At 35.4% G+C, this 15774-nt stretch overlaps 1 protein-coding gene across 3 annotated transcripts in view; it reads right to left on the minus strand.

Moving 5' to 3' along the window:
* The window catches only part of LOC141449419 (ABC transporter G family member 20-like), a 72950-nt gene that overhangs the window by 18611 nt on the left and 38565 nt on the right, over positions 1-15774 (minus strand). For all 3 annotated transcript variants that reach the window (XM_074118854.1, XM_074118853.1, XM_074118855.1), the window contains 3 exons: positions 5897-6004; positions 2320-2413; positions 1636-1761 (listed from right to left, as the gene is read on the minus strand). In XM_074118854.1, coding sequence (XP_073974955.1) covers positions 1636-1761; positions 2320-2413; positions 5897-6004 — 328 coding nt within the window. The remainder of the gene's footprint in view (positions 1-1635; positions 1762-2319; positions 2414-5896; positions 6005-15774) is intronic.

Below are 15774 nucleotides of genomic sequence, written 5' to 3' on the forward strand. Positions count from 1 at the left end.
CGTGTGAATAGTTTAAGAAATTCATGGCCTTATTGACAGCCTGGAATAATAGTAGTCATTCATTACTATTCATATTCTCATCAAAAAAACCTTATTAAAGGGCAATTCATTTTTTACTACATTTTATACACAAATACTCATTCAATTCGCAATTAATAGATCTACAAGGTTGTTGAATAAATTTGGTTGCAAATTAGATTTCTTTCACTATTCCAATAATCAATTTAAAAATACAATTACAATTTCGTTTCTGTCCTCCGATAACATTTCACAATCCGCTATGTACATATGTAATAAATCCTCACATACCACATCTCATAACTCACGACGTACCATCAGGAACTATTAATTTACCTAACTTATTATTCTATTTTCTATCTATGTTATTTTATATTACTAAATAGTACATTGGAATTTCCTTTTACCGTGTGGCATTTATAATTTTCTAGTTATTGTATTTGATATTTCACATCTCTTCAGTTCTACTTATTGATTTTTTTACCTTATTGGTATATATGTATATAATTTATTTTAAATTTTTGTAACTATTGTTGGCATTTCTGTAGTTTATCCATTATATTTTGTGCATAATTTATTTATTTTATTTTCGGTCTTGTTTTGTGCACAATTTGATTTGGCAGTTTTTATTTTGTGATGTTTATTTAATCAATCTCTTCAGAACGAGAGACCAGAGTTAAAGAGTGATGGAGGTGAAGTTTAAGGTAAACAGATGCAATCACATACAGTTTAGGGCCCACCAAAACACCCCCTCATCATCCAATCTGAATCTATCTGTATCTGCCTGAACTGCTCATCACATTAATTCAGATCAGGCCCTCAGTGCTAAAGCCAATTCTGGTCGCCTCTCACGGAGCATAAGGTACGTCCAGCCTGCTTCATGTCTCCAGGAGCTTTACTGCAAGTGCTTCTATCTGCTCAACTAAGACCCCTACTTAAATCTACCTTCGAAAATCCGTCAGTTTTTTTTTTAAAAGGAAAAAAAAACTTTTAAGCGAGAATCGATCAAGATGATTCTAAATGGAAACAATATCATGGAAAATTTGGAAGCTGGGGTGTGTGGTGAATCTGAAGATTTATCTCGATAAGATTAGGTTAAAGCACTGTCTTTCAGACAGAATCTGTTGCACTTATTGATGTTTGCTGTTATTTTAGCAGAAACATATTAATCATTAACAAACTTTGTCTTAACAAATAAACATTAAATTCCTCTATTGAATGCAGGAAATAACCGAACTTGAAGTAGGTAAAAGTGAAATAGTTTGATGGATTTGCTTTCAAAAAGACCAGTTTGGTATCAAAATATTTCTTCATATTTGAGCTTCTTTTATCTATATCCATTCTGCAAAAATAAATAAATATTTCGGGACAGGAAAAATATTCTTTTGAGAAAAGCTTATAGTCTAATGCCAATGTAGTCTTATGAAAACTACTATAGTTTTGACAGAAAAATAATTTTAATGTTGAAGAAATTAAAAGTAATTTATAAATTGTTTCAGTGAAAGACTGCTCAAAATATTCATACATTGGTTGAAGATAATAAATTTTCACATTAGAAACTAAGTACCTGGCATTCGTTTAAACGAACTGGATAAGTAATGAAAATGAGATACTTACATCCAGCTCAAGTTGCTGTTTGCTAATTTCAAGGAAAACATCTTCTAAACTGTTTGTGTTGTACACTTCAGTTAAATATTGTGGTGACTCTTCACATACTATTATACCATGCCTCATAAATCCTACCTGTAAAGAAAGGTATTAGAAGTGTTTCTGCTGAAACTTTATATAACTGTTGAAATTAGGTGTCTGTAAACAAGAAATTCATTTAATAATTTTAAGAAAATCGTCTTTAAGAGGTTAGGTTGCAAGTATATTTTTTTTACATATTGTTGTCTAGAGTATTAAGTAAATGTATAGAATATACATCCCCCGGTTATTCTAATGATTAACTAATGGTTACTGCCAGAAAACATTCTTATTACAGTGATGAACGTCAACGCTCGTCGCCAGCAAGCTACATATGAAGAAGAATAGTCACCCATTCGTTTAAGGAAATCGTGTTACTTGGCTAGAATCTTGGGTCGAGTTACTGGTATCAGACTAATTAATCATACCAGCTGTAGCTGTGACCTTGTGATTTCTAATGAACTACTTTTGCGCACATTGGACCTCTATATTCTCGGTAAAAAATGAAAATTGTAAATACTTTACCTTGCTGAGGAAATTTCATATATAATATTTCTCGTAAGTAATCTACAGCAGATAGGCACTATTTTTAAGAAAATATCCCTTCATACTTACTGTGTGTGCTTGCTTTCCTTCTTCGATATAATGTGTAGTAATTATTATTGTTTTCTTCTCATCTTTTGATAATCTAATTAAATATTCCCATGTACTGAAATTAAAGATAAATACAAAAAATAAAAAAATGGACAAAATTTTAAAAAACTGTTTGTCACAAAATTTATTTGAAAGTCATTGTAAATAAGAACTTATATTTTAAGAAATAAATTGTCGTTCTCTAATTGCGATATTCCGAAGTTCAAAGGCAAAATTTATAACAGTAATTCACCCGTATGTAAACTTGCCAATTTAAGAAGTTAACGAAAGAAAGGCTAAGGTTAGCTAAAATGAAGGTTTTATTGCACAAGAAAACTGTCCGGTGAAAATTTACACTTAGAAATTAAGCAGTATTTTATTTTAATATATATATTTTTTTAAAGAATATAATTAATGATGATGCCAACCATCAATTCGAGTTCTTAAAGCTAGGTCTACACGTGGACACTTTTTAGTTGCTAGACCACTTCTGTTTGCTAGAGCTGTGTCGCAGTTGTGTCCACACGTGAGAGTTAAAAACAGCTAGAGTAAGTTGCTAGAGTGCTCTAGATGTGACGTCTTGCGTCAAATTGTGAGAGTAGTGTCAGATCTGTCTACACGGGCATGGTCTCTCTAGCCCTGTACTGCTCTAGTGCAATTTAGTTGTTCGCATATTTATCATGGATACACACCTCGTGTCATTTTCTCGTGCGGATATAGCCATAGCTGTACTTATTAAAAGAAAACGGGCACAGAGAAAGAAAACGCGAGTGTGGGTGAAACAGTGGGTTACACGAAGACAACATTGGTCTCAATATCAGGCACCAACACAAAGACTAACGAACTAAAAGACTTTCTTAACTAATGTCAAAGAAGTAATGGAGCGCCAGCAGCTAGACTGCACAAACCGAGAAGTATTTATATACCCGAAAAGCCTCCTAAGATTAGCGCAGGTACAATGTAACCTTCAATTAACTGGAGCTGTAAAGAAAGGAATAATGCCTGAGAATAACGTTTTCAAATATCTGTGGGGAAAATATCCACAAATTATGATGGCGAGCTTGCCGAAATATCACTAGCTCTTGATAAAATGAAGCGGAGACCTTAGTGCCGTATTGTAGTCTTTGTAGAATCGCGCATGGCGATTCTAGCTAAAGCTAGAGCGGGCTATTCAGAGTCGGCAGTCATAGCGAAATGCAGACTGCAAATGAAAGTACTAAGATTATTATAGCGCTCCAATGGATTCCAGGGTACTGTGTGCTGCTTGGAAATGAGAAGTCGGATTAATTGGCAAAATGAAGTGCACAAGTGAATCAACCTGAGCAACCAATCTCCATGCATGCTTTCAAAAGGGCAACTGCTGCATGTCCCCGTTCAGAAGTGAAGTGCAGGCAAAAAGCAAAAGCGGATTCAACAAATTGAATTGAGTCCGAAAATTGTGTAATTTCCTCGTCACCTCCTTGTGATTTGTAAACTCTGCTGCGAGTTGGGCAACAACTGCTTTTCAGTTGCGGTCCTTGTACAAACCACCATACGCATCTCACAAATCTGGTAGGACTTCAAGCAGCGAGATGAAAAGCTCTGATTCCTCTTTCGCCCACTGCCGGTTCGAAATTAATGCTGGTGGTGGCATTTTTGTTTGAATAATTTCAAATTGCTCTAGGGAAAAGTTTCACCTGGGTGAAACTACGAGACACTAATCTCTGACACTTACTGGTCACTGTCTACACGTGTGTACTCTAGGCAAATGTCGACACTTCCCGACACTAGTGGTGGGGATGCAACTGGGTCTAGGAGACTGCTTTTCGAACCGTCCACATTGTGACACCTGCTCTAGCTAGACGCTCTAGCTGCTCTGTGTCTACGTGTAGACCTACCTTAAGACTCCAGCCTCCACAGAAGCCAAAAAACAGGAATCGGATAAAATGATGTGATTAAGATTCATTTATACCAAATAGCGTTTTCTGCTGAGTTTAAGGCGAGCACGAAGGTTGGCCTAAAGCGTAATGCAGACTTTTGCTACGTTCAAAATCAAGCGTCAGGTAGTTTGCCTTGTTTACAATATATTTTTTTTTCTTTATGTACAAAGAAATAATATTCTGTTAACAATAAGAAAGAAAAATAGAAATAAAAAGAAAACTCATAAACGCTGTAAAAGTACGATGATAATCAATAAAACAGAACAGATTTCTTCTAAAATTCTGATAGAATAAAGCTTATTATTTTAAGCGATTGATTACAGTAATTGTAGATATTGTTAATTGATGAGTAGAAGTAATAGTAACAAGTTATTCAAAATTTGTCTTTATCTGGAATTCCTGGAGAGCAAATTGATTCATAAAGAACGATCTAGTGGGTTTTAGAGTTTGACAATGGAATAAAAATTGTAACAGACTGTCTAGGGATTGCAAGTCACATAATAAACAAATATTATTAGAATCAAAATTAAATACAGAATATTAATATGAAGTAAAGTAATCGCCTATTTTTTCAGGAGGGGCTAAACGTCCAACTACCAATTAGGTGTCGTGGACGTGGGCGGAAGCTCATTCTTTACCAAAAACAATTTTTTTCTAACAAATTAAAAGTAGCTACACGTGGGATTCGTACTGGGGATCTCCCACTTACGAGAATTAGCCTAATATTATTTAATTTTAAAAGACGAAATTGAAATGACTTTTTTTTCTTCTTTATTTCCTAGTTCAATCGTAGATGTAGTTTTCCCACTTCAAAATTTGAAATACTGTGACGCGACGTTTTACAGGCCAAATTTCTGACTGCCTCAAACTAAGTATGAGCAATCTACTTTAATGCAGATTTTACTAACAGAACTGAAAACAAAACAAAGCTCAAGTATTGGGTAATAATTCATCCAGGTTGAGCGTTGGACTTTTCAACTGTTGACTTTAGGAGGTCTTCAATGGTGCGGTGAAATGAAATCCATTGGCGCATTGGAAACGACTGAAGGTAATTCTGTTTTGTTGTCTTACTACAACATATTCTTACATCTAGAATAGACTTACAACAAAACAAGCACTCCTTGGATGTGTTCACATATACCATGAAATGATTCAGCAACTCGAGGAACAATGTAAATGATATCCAATTAGATTCATATTAAGATGCCATTGTTTCTGTTTATCTCTCGCAAAAACAAAGGTGGTGAAAGAAAGCTTCCAGATGAACTGGTAAAATATCGAACTGCTCTTTTTGATGTTCCTACCTTCTTCTCCTCCCACCGAAATTGGCAGAGGCCCCCTGAACTACCAGCATTTCCAACATAGACCATTCTCTAACCAAAGAATATCTTACGTCCTGGGACTTACTCCACATCTTACGAATTTCCCCATTATCTTAATAAAAATAAAAAGAAAAGAATAAAGCTATGTTAAATGGAATCTGGGATTTGATTGTGCAAATCTCTACATTTATACCTTTCAGATTCAACATTTCAAATCCAAACCCAGTAAGCCAAGTTATGTAATTGTAAATTATATATAATATTGTAAGTTATATATGTTGGAGTATAAGGTTTTTAGAATTTGAATCTAGGATTTACCTGTCTCTGAGTAACGAATCTAGTCCAACAGTGGGCTCGTCCAGTATCAACAGCTCCGGTTTGTGCAGTAGTGCCATTGCCAACGATACTCTTCTTTTCTGGCCACCACTAAATGTTAAAATGAATTGATTTTGTCTTTTATCCAATACAATATAGTTAAAAATAATAAGAAATTATTTCTGTCATTTAGGCGATGATTGATTGCTGGAAACAACCAAGTAATTCTTATACATAGGTAAAGTGGGGTCCATTAACCTGGCGGCACTTTGGTTGAATTTTGAGACAAAACTTTTGCACCGAGCTCGAAACACATTGCACTCTTATGCACCACCAAAAAAAAATCTAAATTCGCCAAGGAAAAGCCACAATAAGCAATTAAAGTTTTTTTCCCGCCAAAAAAAATTTGGCCGGATTTGATTGAAACTTACTTCATTATGTTAAGTACACTTTGCACTCCATTGCACAACTTAAAAAAATTCATTAACTTTAATAATTACGGAGATATGGCCATTCAAAAGATCAAAGGAATTTGCCGCAAACACTGAATTTCGAACCGCGACTTAGTATACAGGTAGAGGAGAGCTAGCACCAGCTAGAACCACAAAAAAAATCTAATAAAATATGCACACATTCAGAAATATAAGGAATTAAAGTGCTAAAAAAAGCATTAACTTGGCGGCACTTTGGTGGAATTTTGGGTAAAAAATTATTGCACCCTGCTCAGAACACTTTGCACTCCTATGCACCACCAATAAAAAAGCTAGCACCACCAAGGAAAAGCCTCAATTTTCCATTTAAAGTTCCGCGCGAAATTTAAATTCAAAAAAAATGAGTCTTATTTGCGGGAAAATTGGAGCGCTTTTTTCCAAAATAGCAAGTACTAGTATTAGAACAACTAGCCCCACACAGGAAATGCCAAAAATTAGCATATTTTCAAAGTAATTTACAAATTATTCGACCGATTTTCCCGCCAACTTACCTTTAACCGGAAGTGCTCTAAATTGAATTGAAACTCATCCTATTTTGTTCATGGTAGCTAGCACCAATATGCACCACAAAAAGAAATTTTGAATTTACACTAAAAGCTGATATATTGATAATAAAAGATGCACTGACAGACGTGACCATTAACTTTGCGGCACTTTGGTGGAATTTTGAGAAAAAAATTATTGCACCCAGCTCGAAACACTTTGCAATGCCAATAATAAGCCAGCAACACAACGGAAACTGTAAAAATTCACCAATTGTACGCCAAATATAACTTTAACCGGAAGTGCCCTAAATTGAATTGAAACTCATTCCATTTTGTTCGTGATAGCTAGCACCAATGTGCACCACAAAAAGAAATTTTGAATTTACACTAAAAGCTGAGATATTGATAATAAAAGATGCACTGACAGACGTGACCATTAACTTGGCGGCACTTTGGAGGAATTTTGGGTAAAAAATTATTGCACCCTGCTCAGAACACTTTGCACTCCTATGCACCACCAATAAAAAAGCTAGCACCACCAAGGAAAAGCCTCAATTTTCCATTTAAAGTTACGCGCGAAATTTAAATTAAAAAAAAAATGAGTTTAATTTGTGGGAAAATTGGAGCGCTTTTTTCCAAAATAGCAAGTACTAGTATTAGAACAACTAGCCCCACACAGGAAATGCCAAAAATTAGCATATTTTCAAAGTAATTTACAAATTATTCAACCGATTTTCCCGCCAACTTACCTTTAACCGGAAGTGCCCTAAATTGAATTGAAACTCATCCTATTTTGTTCACGGTAGCTAGCACCAATATGCACCACAAAAAGAAATTTTGAATTTACACTAAAAGCTGATATATTGATAATAAAAGATGCACTGACAGACGTGACCATTAACTTTGCGGCACTTTGGTGGAATTTTGAGAAAAAAATTATTGCACCCAGCTCGGAACACTTTGCAATGCCAATAATAAGCCAGCAACACAACGGAAACTGTAAAAATTCACCAATTGTACGCCAAATATAACTTTAACCGGAAGTGCCCTAAATTGAATTGAAACTCATTCCATTTTGTTCGTGATAGCTAGCACCAATGTGCACCACAAAAAGAAATTTTGAATTTACACTAAAAGCTGAGATATTGATAATAAAAGATGCACTGACAGACGTGACCATTAACTTGGCGGCACTTTGGAGGAATTTTGGGTAAAAAATTATTGCACCCTGCTCAGAACACTTTGCACTCCTATGCACCACCAATAAAAAAGCTAGCACCACCAAGGAAAAGCCTCAATTTTCCATTTAAAGTTCCGCGCGAAATTTAAATTCAAAAAAAATGAGTCTTATTTGCGGGAAAATTGGAGCGCTTTTTTCCAAAATAGCAAGTACTAGTATTAGAACAACTAGCCCCACACAGGAAATGCCAAAAATTAGCATATTTTCAAAGTAATTTACAAATTATTCGACCGATTTTCCCGCCAACTTACCCTTAACCGGAAGTGCTCTAAATTGAATTGAAACTCATCCTATTTTGTTCATGGTAGCTAGCACCAATATGCACCACAAAAAGAAATTTTGAATTTACACTAAAAGCTGATATATTGATAATAAAAGATGCACTGACAGACGTGACCATTAACTTTGCGGCACTTTGGTGGAATTTTGAGAAAAAAATTATTGCACCCAGCTCGGAACACTTTGCAATGCCAATAATAAGCCAGCAACACAACGGAAACTGTAAAAATTCACCAATTGTACGCCAAATATAACTTTAACCGGAAGTGCCCTAAATTGAATTGAAACTCATTCCATTTTGTTCGTGATAGGTAGCACCAATGTGCACCACAAAAAGAAATTTTGAATTTACACTAAAAGCTGAGATATTGATAATAAAAGATGCACTGACAGACGTGACCATTAACTTGGCGGCACTTTGGAGGAATTTTGGGTAAAAAATTATTGTACCCTGCTCAGAACACTTTGCACTCCTATGCACCACCAATAAAAAAGCTAGCACCACCAAGGAAAAGCCTCAATTTTCCATTTAAATTTACGCGCGAAATTTAAATTAAAAAAAAAATGAGTTTAATTTGTGGGAAAATTGGAGCGCTTTTTTCCAAAATAGCAAGTACTAGTATTAGAACAACTAGCCCCACACAGGAAATGCCAAAAATTAGCATATTTTCAAAGTAATTTACAAATTATTCAACCGATTTTCCCGCCAACTTACCTTTAACCGGAAGTGCTCTAAATTGAATTGAAACTCATCCTATTTTGTTCATGGTAGCTAGCACCAATATGCACCACAAAAAGAAATTTTGAATTTACACTAAAAGCTGATATATTGATAATAAAAGATGCACTGACAGACGTGACCATTAACTTTGCGGCACTTTGGTGGAATTTTGAGAAAAAAATTATTGCACCCAGCTCGGAACACTTTGCAATGCCAATAATAAGCCAGCAACACAACGGAAACTGTAAAAATTCACCAATTGTACGCCAAATATAACTTTAACCGGAAGTGCCCTAAATTGAATTGAAACTCATTCCATTTTGTTCGTGATAGCTAGCACCAATGTGCACCACAAAAAGAAATTTTGAATTTACACTAAAAGCTGAGATATTGATAATAAAAGATGCACTGACAGACGTGACCATTAACTTTGCGGCACTTTGGTGGAATTTTGAGAAAAAAATTATTGCACCCAGCTCGGAACACTTTGCAATGCCAATAATAAGCCAGCAACACAACGGAAACTGTAAAAATTCACCAATTGTACGCCAAATATAACTTTAACCGGAAGTGCCCTAAATTGAATTGAAACTCATTCCATTTTGTTCGTGATAGCTAGCACCAATGTGCACCACAAAAAGAAATTTTGAATTTACACTAAAAGCTGAGATATTGATAATAAAAGATGCACTGACAGACGTGACCATTAACTTGGCGGCACTTTGGAGGAATTTTGGGTAAAAAATTATTGCACCCTGCTCAGAACACTTTGCACTCCTATGCACCACCAATAAAAAAGCTAGCACCACCAAGGAAAAGCCTCAATTTTCCATTTAAAGTTCCGCGCGAAATTTAAATTCAAAAAAAATGAGTCTTATTTGCGGGAAAATTGGAGCGCTTTTTTCCAAAATAGCAAGTACTAGTATTAAAACAACTAGCCCCACACAGGAAATGCCAAAAATTAGCATATTTTCAAAGTAATTTACAAATTATTCGACCGATTTTCCCGCCAACTTACCCTTAACCGGAAGTGCTCTAAATTGAATTGAAACTCATCCTATTTTGTTCATGGTAGCTAGCACCAATATGCACCACAAAAAGAAATTTTGAATTTACACTAAAAGCTGATATATTGATAATAAAAGATGCACTGACAGACGTGACCATTAACTTTGCGGCACTTTGGTGGAATTTTGAGAAAAAAATTATTGCACCCAGCTCGGAACACTTTGCAATGCCAATAATAAGCCAGCAACACAACGGAAACTGTAAAAATTCACCAATTGTACGCCAAATATAACTTTAACCGGAAGTGCCCTAAATTGAATTGAAACTCATTCCATTTTGTTCGTGATAGCTAGCACCAATGTGCACCACAAAAAGAAATTTTGAATTTACACTAAAAGCTGAGATATTGATAATAAAAGATGCACTGACAGACGTGACCATTAACTTGGCGGCACTTTGGAGGAATTTTGGGTAAAAAATTATTGTACCCTGCTCAGAACACTTTGCACTCCTATGCACCACCAATAAAAAAGCTAGCACCACCAAGGAAAAGCCTCAATTTTCCATTTAAATTTACGCGCGAAATTTAAATTAAAAAAAAAATGAGTTTAATTTGTGGGAAAATTGGAGCGCTTTTTTCCAAAATAGCAAGTACTAGTATTAGAACAACTAGCCCCACACAGGAAATGCCAAAAATTAGCATATTTTCAAAGTAATTTACAAATTATTCAACCAATTTTCCCGCCAACTTACCTTTAACCGGAAGTGCTCTAAATTGAATTGAAACTCATCCTATTTTGTTCATGGTAGCTAGCACCAATATGCACCACAAAAAGAAATTTTGAATTTACACTAAAAGCTGATATATTGATAATAAAAGATGCACTGACAGACGTGACCATTAACTTTGCGGCACTTTGGTGGAATTTTGAGAAAAAAATTATTGCACCCAGCTCGGAACACTTTGCAATGCCAATAATAAGCCAGCAACACAACGGAAACTGTAAAAATTCACCAATTGTACGCCAAATATAACTTTAACCGGAAGTGCCCTAAATTGAATTGAAACTCATTCCATTTTGTTCGTGATAGCTAGCACCAATGTGCACCACAAAAAGAAATTTTGAATTTACACTAAAAGCTGAGATATTGATAATAAAAGATGCACTGACAGACGTGACCATTAACTTGGCGGCACTTTGGAGGAATTTTGGGTAAAAAATTATTGCACCCTGCTCAGAACACTTTGCACTCCTATGCACCACCAATAAAAAAGCTAGCACCACCAAGGAAAAGCCTCAATTTTCCATTTAAAGTTACGCGCGAAATTTAAATTTAAAAAAAAATGAGTTTAATTTGTGGGAAAATTGGAGCGCTTTTTTCCAAAATAGCAAGTACTAGTATTAGAACCACTAGCCCCACACAGGAAATACCAAAAATTAGCATATTTTCAAAGTAATTTACAAATTACACAACCGATTTTCCCGCCAACTTACCATTAACTTGGCGGCACTTTGGTGGAATTTTGAGAAAAAAATTATTGCACCCAGCTCGGAACACTTTGCACTCCTATGCACCACCAATAAAAAAGCTAGCACCACCAAGGAAAAGCCTCAATTTTCCATTTAAAGTTACGCGCGAAATTTAAATTTAAAAAAAAATGAGTTTAATTTGTGGGAAAATTGGAGCGCTTTTTTCCAAAATAGCAAGTACTAGTATTAGAACCACTAGCCCCACACAGGAAATGCCAAAAATTAGCATATTTTCAAAGTAATTTACAAATTATTCAACTGATTTTCCCGCCAACTTACCTTTAACCGGAAGTGCCCTAAATTGAATTGAAACTCATCCTATTTTGTTCACGGTAGCTAGCACCAATATGCACCACAAAAAGAAATTTTGAATTTACACTAAAAGCTGATATATTGATAATAAAAGATCCACTGACAGACGTGACCATTAACTTTGCGGCACTTTGGTGGAATTTTGAGAAAAAAATTATTGCACCCAGCTCGGAACACTTTGCAATGCCAATAATAAGCCAGCAACGCAACGGAAATGGTAAAAATTCACCAATTGTACGCCAAATATAACTTTAACCGGAAGTGCCCTAAATTGAATTGAAACTCATTCCATTTTGTTCGTGATAGCTAGCACCAATGTGCACCACAAAAAGAAATTTTGAATTTACACTAAAAGCTGAGATATTGATAATAAAAGATGCACTGACAGACGTGACCATTAACTTGGCGGCACTTTGGAGGAATTTTGGGTAAAAAATTATTGCACCGTGCTCAGAACACTTTGCACTCCTATGCACCACCAATAAAAAAGCTAGCACCACCAAGGAAAAGCCTCAATTTTCCATTTAAAGTTCCGCGCGAAATTTAAATTCAAAAAAAATGAGTCTTATTTGCGGGAAAATTGGAGCGCTTTTTTCCAAAATAGCAAGTACTAGTATTAGAACAACTAGCCCCACACAGGAAATGCCAAAAATTAGCATATTTTCAAAGTAATTTACAAATTATTCGACCGATTTTCCCGCCAACTTACCTTTAACCGGAAGTGCTCTAAATTGAATTGAAACTCATCCTATTTTGTTCATGGTAGCTAGCACCAATATGCACCACAAAAAGAAATTTTGAATTTACACTAAAAGCTGATATATTGATAATAAAAGATGCACTGACAGACGTGACCATTAACTTTGCGGCACTTTGGTGGAATTTTGAGAAAAAAATTATTGCACCCAGCTCGAAACACTTTGCAATGCCAATAATAAGCCAGCAACACAACGGAAACTGTAAAAATTCACCAATTGTACGCCAAATATAACTTTAACCGGAAGTGCCCTAAATTGAATTGAAACTCATTCCATTTTGTTCGTGATAGCTAGCACCAATGTGCACCACAAAAAGAAATTTTGAATTTACACTAAAAGCTGAGATATTGATAATAAAAGATGCACTGACAGACGTGACCATTAACTTGGCGGCACTTTGGAGGAATTTTGGGTAAAAAATTATTGCACCCTGCTCAGAACACTTTGCACTCCTATGCACCACCAATAAAAAAGCTAGCACCACCAAGGAAAAACCCTCAATTTTCCATTTAAAGTTACGCGCGAAATTTAAATTAAAAAAAAAATGAGTTTAATTTGTGGGAAAATTGGAGCGCTTTTTTCCAAAATAGCAAGTACTAGTATTAGAACAACTAGCCCCACACAGGAAATGCCAAAAATTAGCATATTTTCAAAGTAATTTACAAATTATTCAACCGATTTTCCCGCCAACTTACCTTTAACCGGAAGTGCCCTAAATTGAATTGAAACTCATCCTATTTTGTTCACGGTAGCTAGCACCAATATGCACCACAAAAAGAAATTTTGAATTTACACTAAAAGCTGATATATTGATAATAAAAGATGCACTGACAGACGTGACCATTAACTTTGCGGCACTTTGGTGGAATTTTGAGAAAAAAATTATTGCACCCAGCTCGGAACACTTTGCAATGCCAATAATAAGCCAGCAACACAACGGAAACTGTAAAAATTCACCAATTGTACGCCAAATATAACTTTAACCGGAAGTGCCCTAAATTGAATTGAAACTCATTCCATTTTGTTCGTGATAGCTAGCACCAATGTGCACCACAAAAAGAAATTTTGAATTTACACTAAAAGCTGAGATATTGATAATAAAAGATGCACTGACAGACGTGACCATTAACTTGGCGGCACTTTGGAGGAATTTTGGGTAAAAAATTATTGCACCCTGCTCAGAACACTTTGCACTCCTATGCACCACCAATAAAAAAGCTAGCACCACCAAGGAAAAGCCTCAATTTTCCATTTAAATTTCCGCGCGAAATTTAAATTAAAAAAAAATGAGTCTTATTTGCGGGAAAATTGGAGCGCTTTTTTCCAAAATAGCAAGTACTAGTATTAGAACAACTAGCCCCACACAGGAAATGCCAAAAATTAGCATATTTTCAAAGTAATTTACAAATTATTCAACCGATTTTCCCGCCAACTTACCCTTAACCGGAAGTGCTCTAAATTGAATTGAAACTCATCCTATTTTGTTCATGGTAGCTAGCACCAATATGCACCACAAAAAGAAATTTTGAATTTACACTAAAAGCTGATATATTGATAATAAAAGATGCACTGACAGACGTGACCATTAACTTTGCGGCACTTTGGTGGAATTTTGAGAAAAAAATTATTGCACCCAGCTCGGAACACTTTGCAATGCCAATAATAAGCCAGCAACACAACGGAAACTGTAAAAATTCACCAATTGTACGCCAAATATAACTTTAACCGGAAGTGCCCTAAATTGAATTGAAACTCATTCCATTTTGTTCGTGATAGGTAGCACCAATGTGCACCACAAAAAGAAATTTTGAATTTACACTAAAAGCTGAGATATTGATAATAAAAGATGCACTGACAGACGTGACCATTAACTTGGCGGCACTTTGGAGGAATTTTGGGTAAAAAATTATTGTACCCTGCTCAGAACACTTTGCACTCCTATGCACCACCAATAAAAAAGCTAGCACCACCAAGGAAAAGCCTCAATTTTCCATTTAAATTTACGCGCGAAATTTAAATTAAAAAAAAAATGAGTTTAATTTGTGGGAAAATTGGAGCGCTTTTTTCCAAAATAGCAAGTACTAGTATTAGAACAACTAGCCCCACACAGGAAATGCCAAAAATTAGCATATTTTCAAAGTAATTTACAAATTATTCAACCGATTTTCCCGCCAACTTACCTTTAACCGGAAGTGCTCTAAATTGAATTGAAACTCATCCTATTTTGTTCATGGTAGCTAGCACCAATATGCACCACAAAAAGAAATTTTGAATTTACACTAAAAGCTGATATATTGATAATAAAAGATGCACTGACAGACGTGACCATTAACTTTGCGGCACTTTGGTGGAATTTTGAGAAAAAAATTATTGCACCCAGCTCGGAACACTTTGCAATGCCAATAATAAGCCAGCAACACAACGGAAACTGTAAAAATTCACCAATTGTACGCCAAATATAACTTTAACCGGAAGTGCCCTAAATTGAATTGAAACTCATTCCATTTTGTTCGTGATAGCTAGCACCAATGTGCACCACAAAAAGAAATTTTGAATTTACACTAAAAGCTGAGATATTGATAATAAAAGATGCACTGACAGACGTGACCATTAACTTTGCGGCACTTTGGTGGAATTTTGAGAAAAAAATTATTGCACCCAGCTCGGAACACTTTGCAATGCCAATAATAAGCCAGCAACACAACGGAAACTGTAAAAATTCACCAATTGTACGCCAAATATAACTTTAACCGGAAGTGCCCTAAATTGAATTGAAACTCATTCCATTTTGTTCGTGATAGCTAGCACCAATGTGCACCACAAAAAGAAATTTTGAATTTACACTAAAAGCTGAGATATTGATAATAAAAGATGCACTGACAGACGTGACCATTAACTTGGCGGCACTTTGGAGGAATTTTGGGTAAAAAATTATTGCACCCTGCTCAGAACACTTTGCACTCCTATGCACCACCAATAAAAAAGCTAGCACCACCAAGGAAAAGCCACAATTTTCCATTTAAAGTTCCGCGCGAAATTTAAATTCAAAAAAAAT

This window comes from Rhodnius prolixus, unplaced genomic scaffold, assembly GCF_049639745.1.
Source record: "Rhodnius prolixus isolate KJV_2025 unplaced genomic scaffold, Rpr scaffold_2, whole genome shotgun sequence".
Taxonomy (NCBI): Eukaryota; Metazoa; Arthropoda; class Insecta; order Hemiptera; family Reduviidae; genus Rhodnius; species Rhodnius prolixus.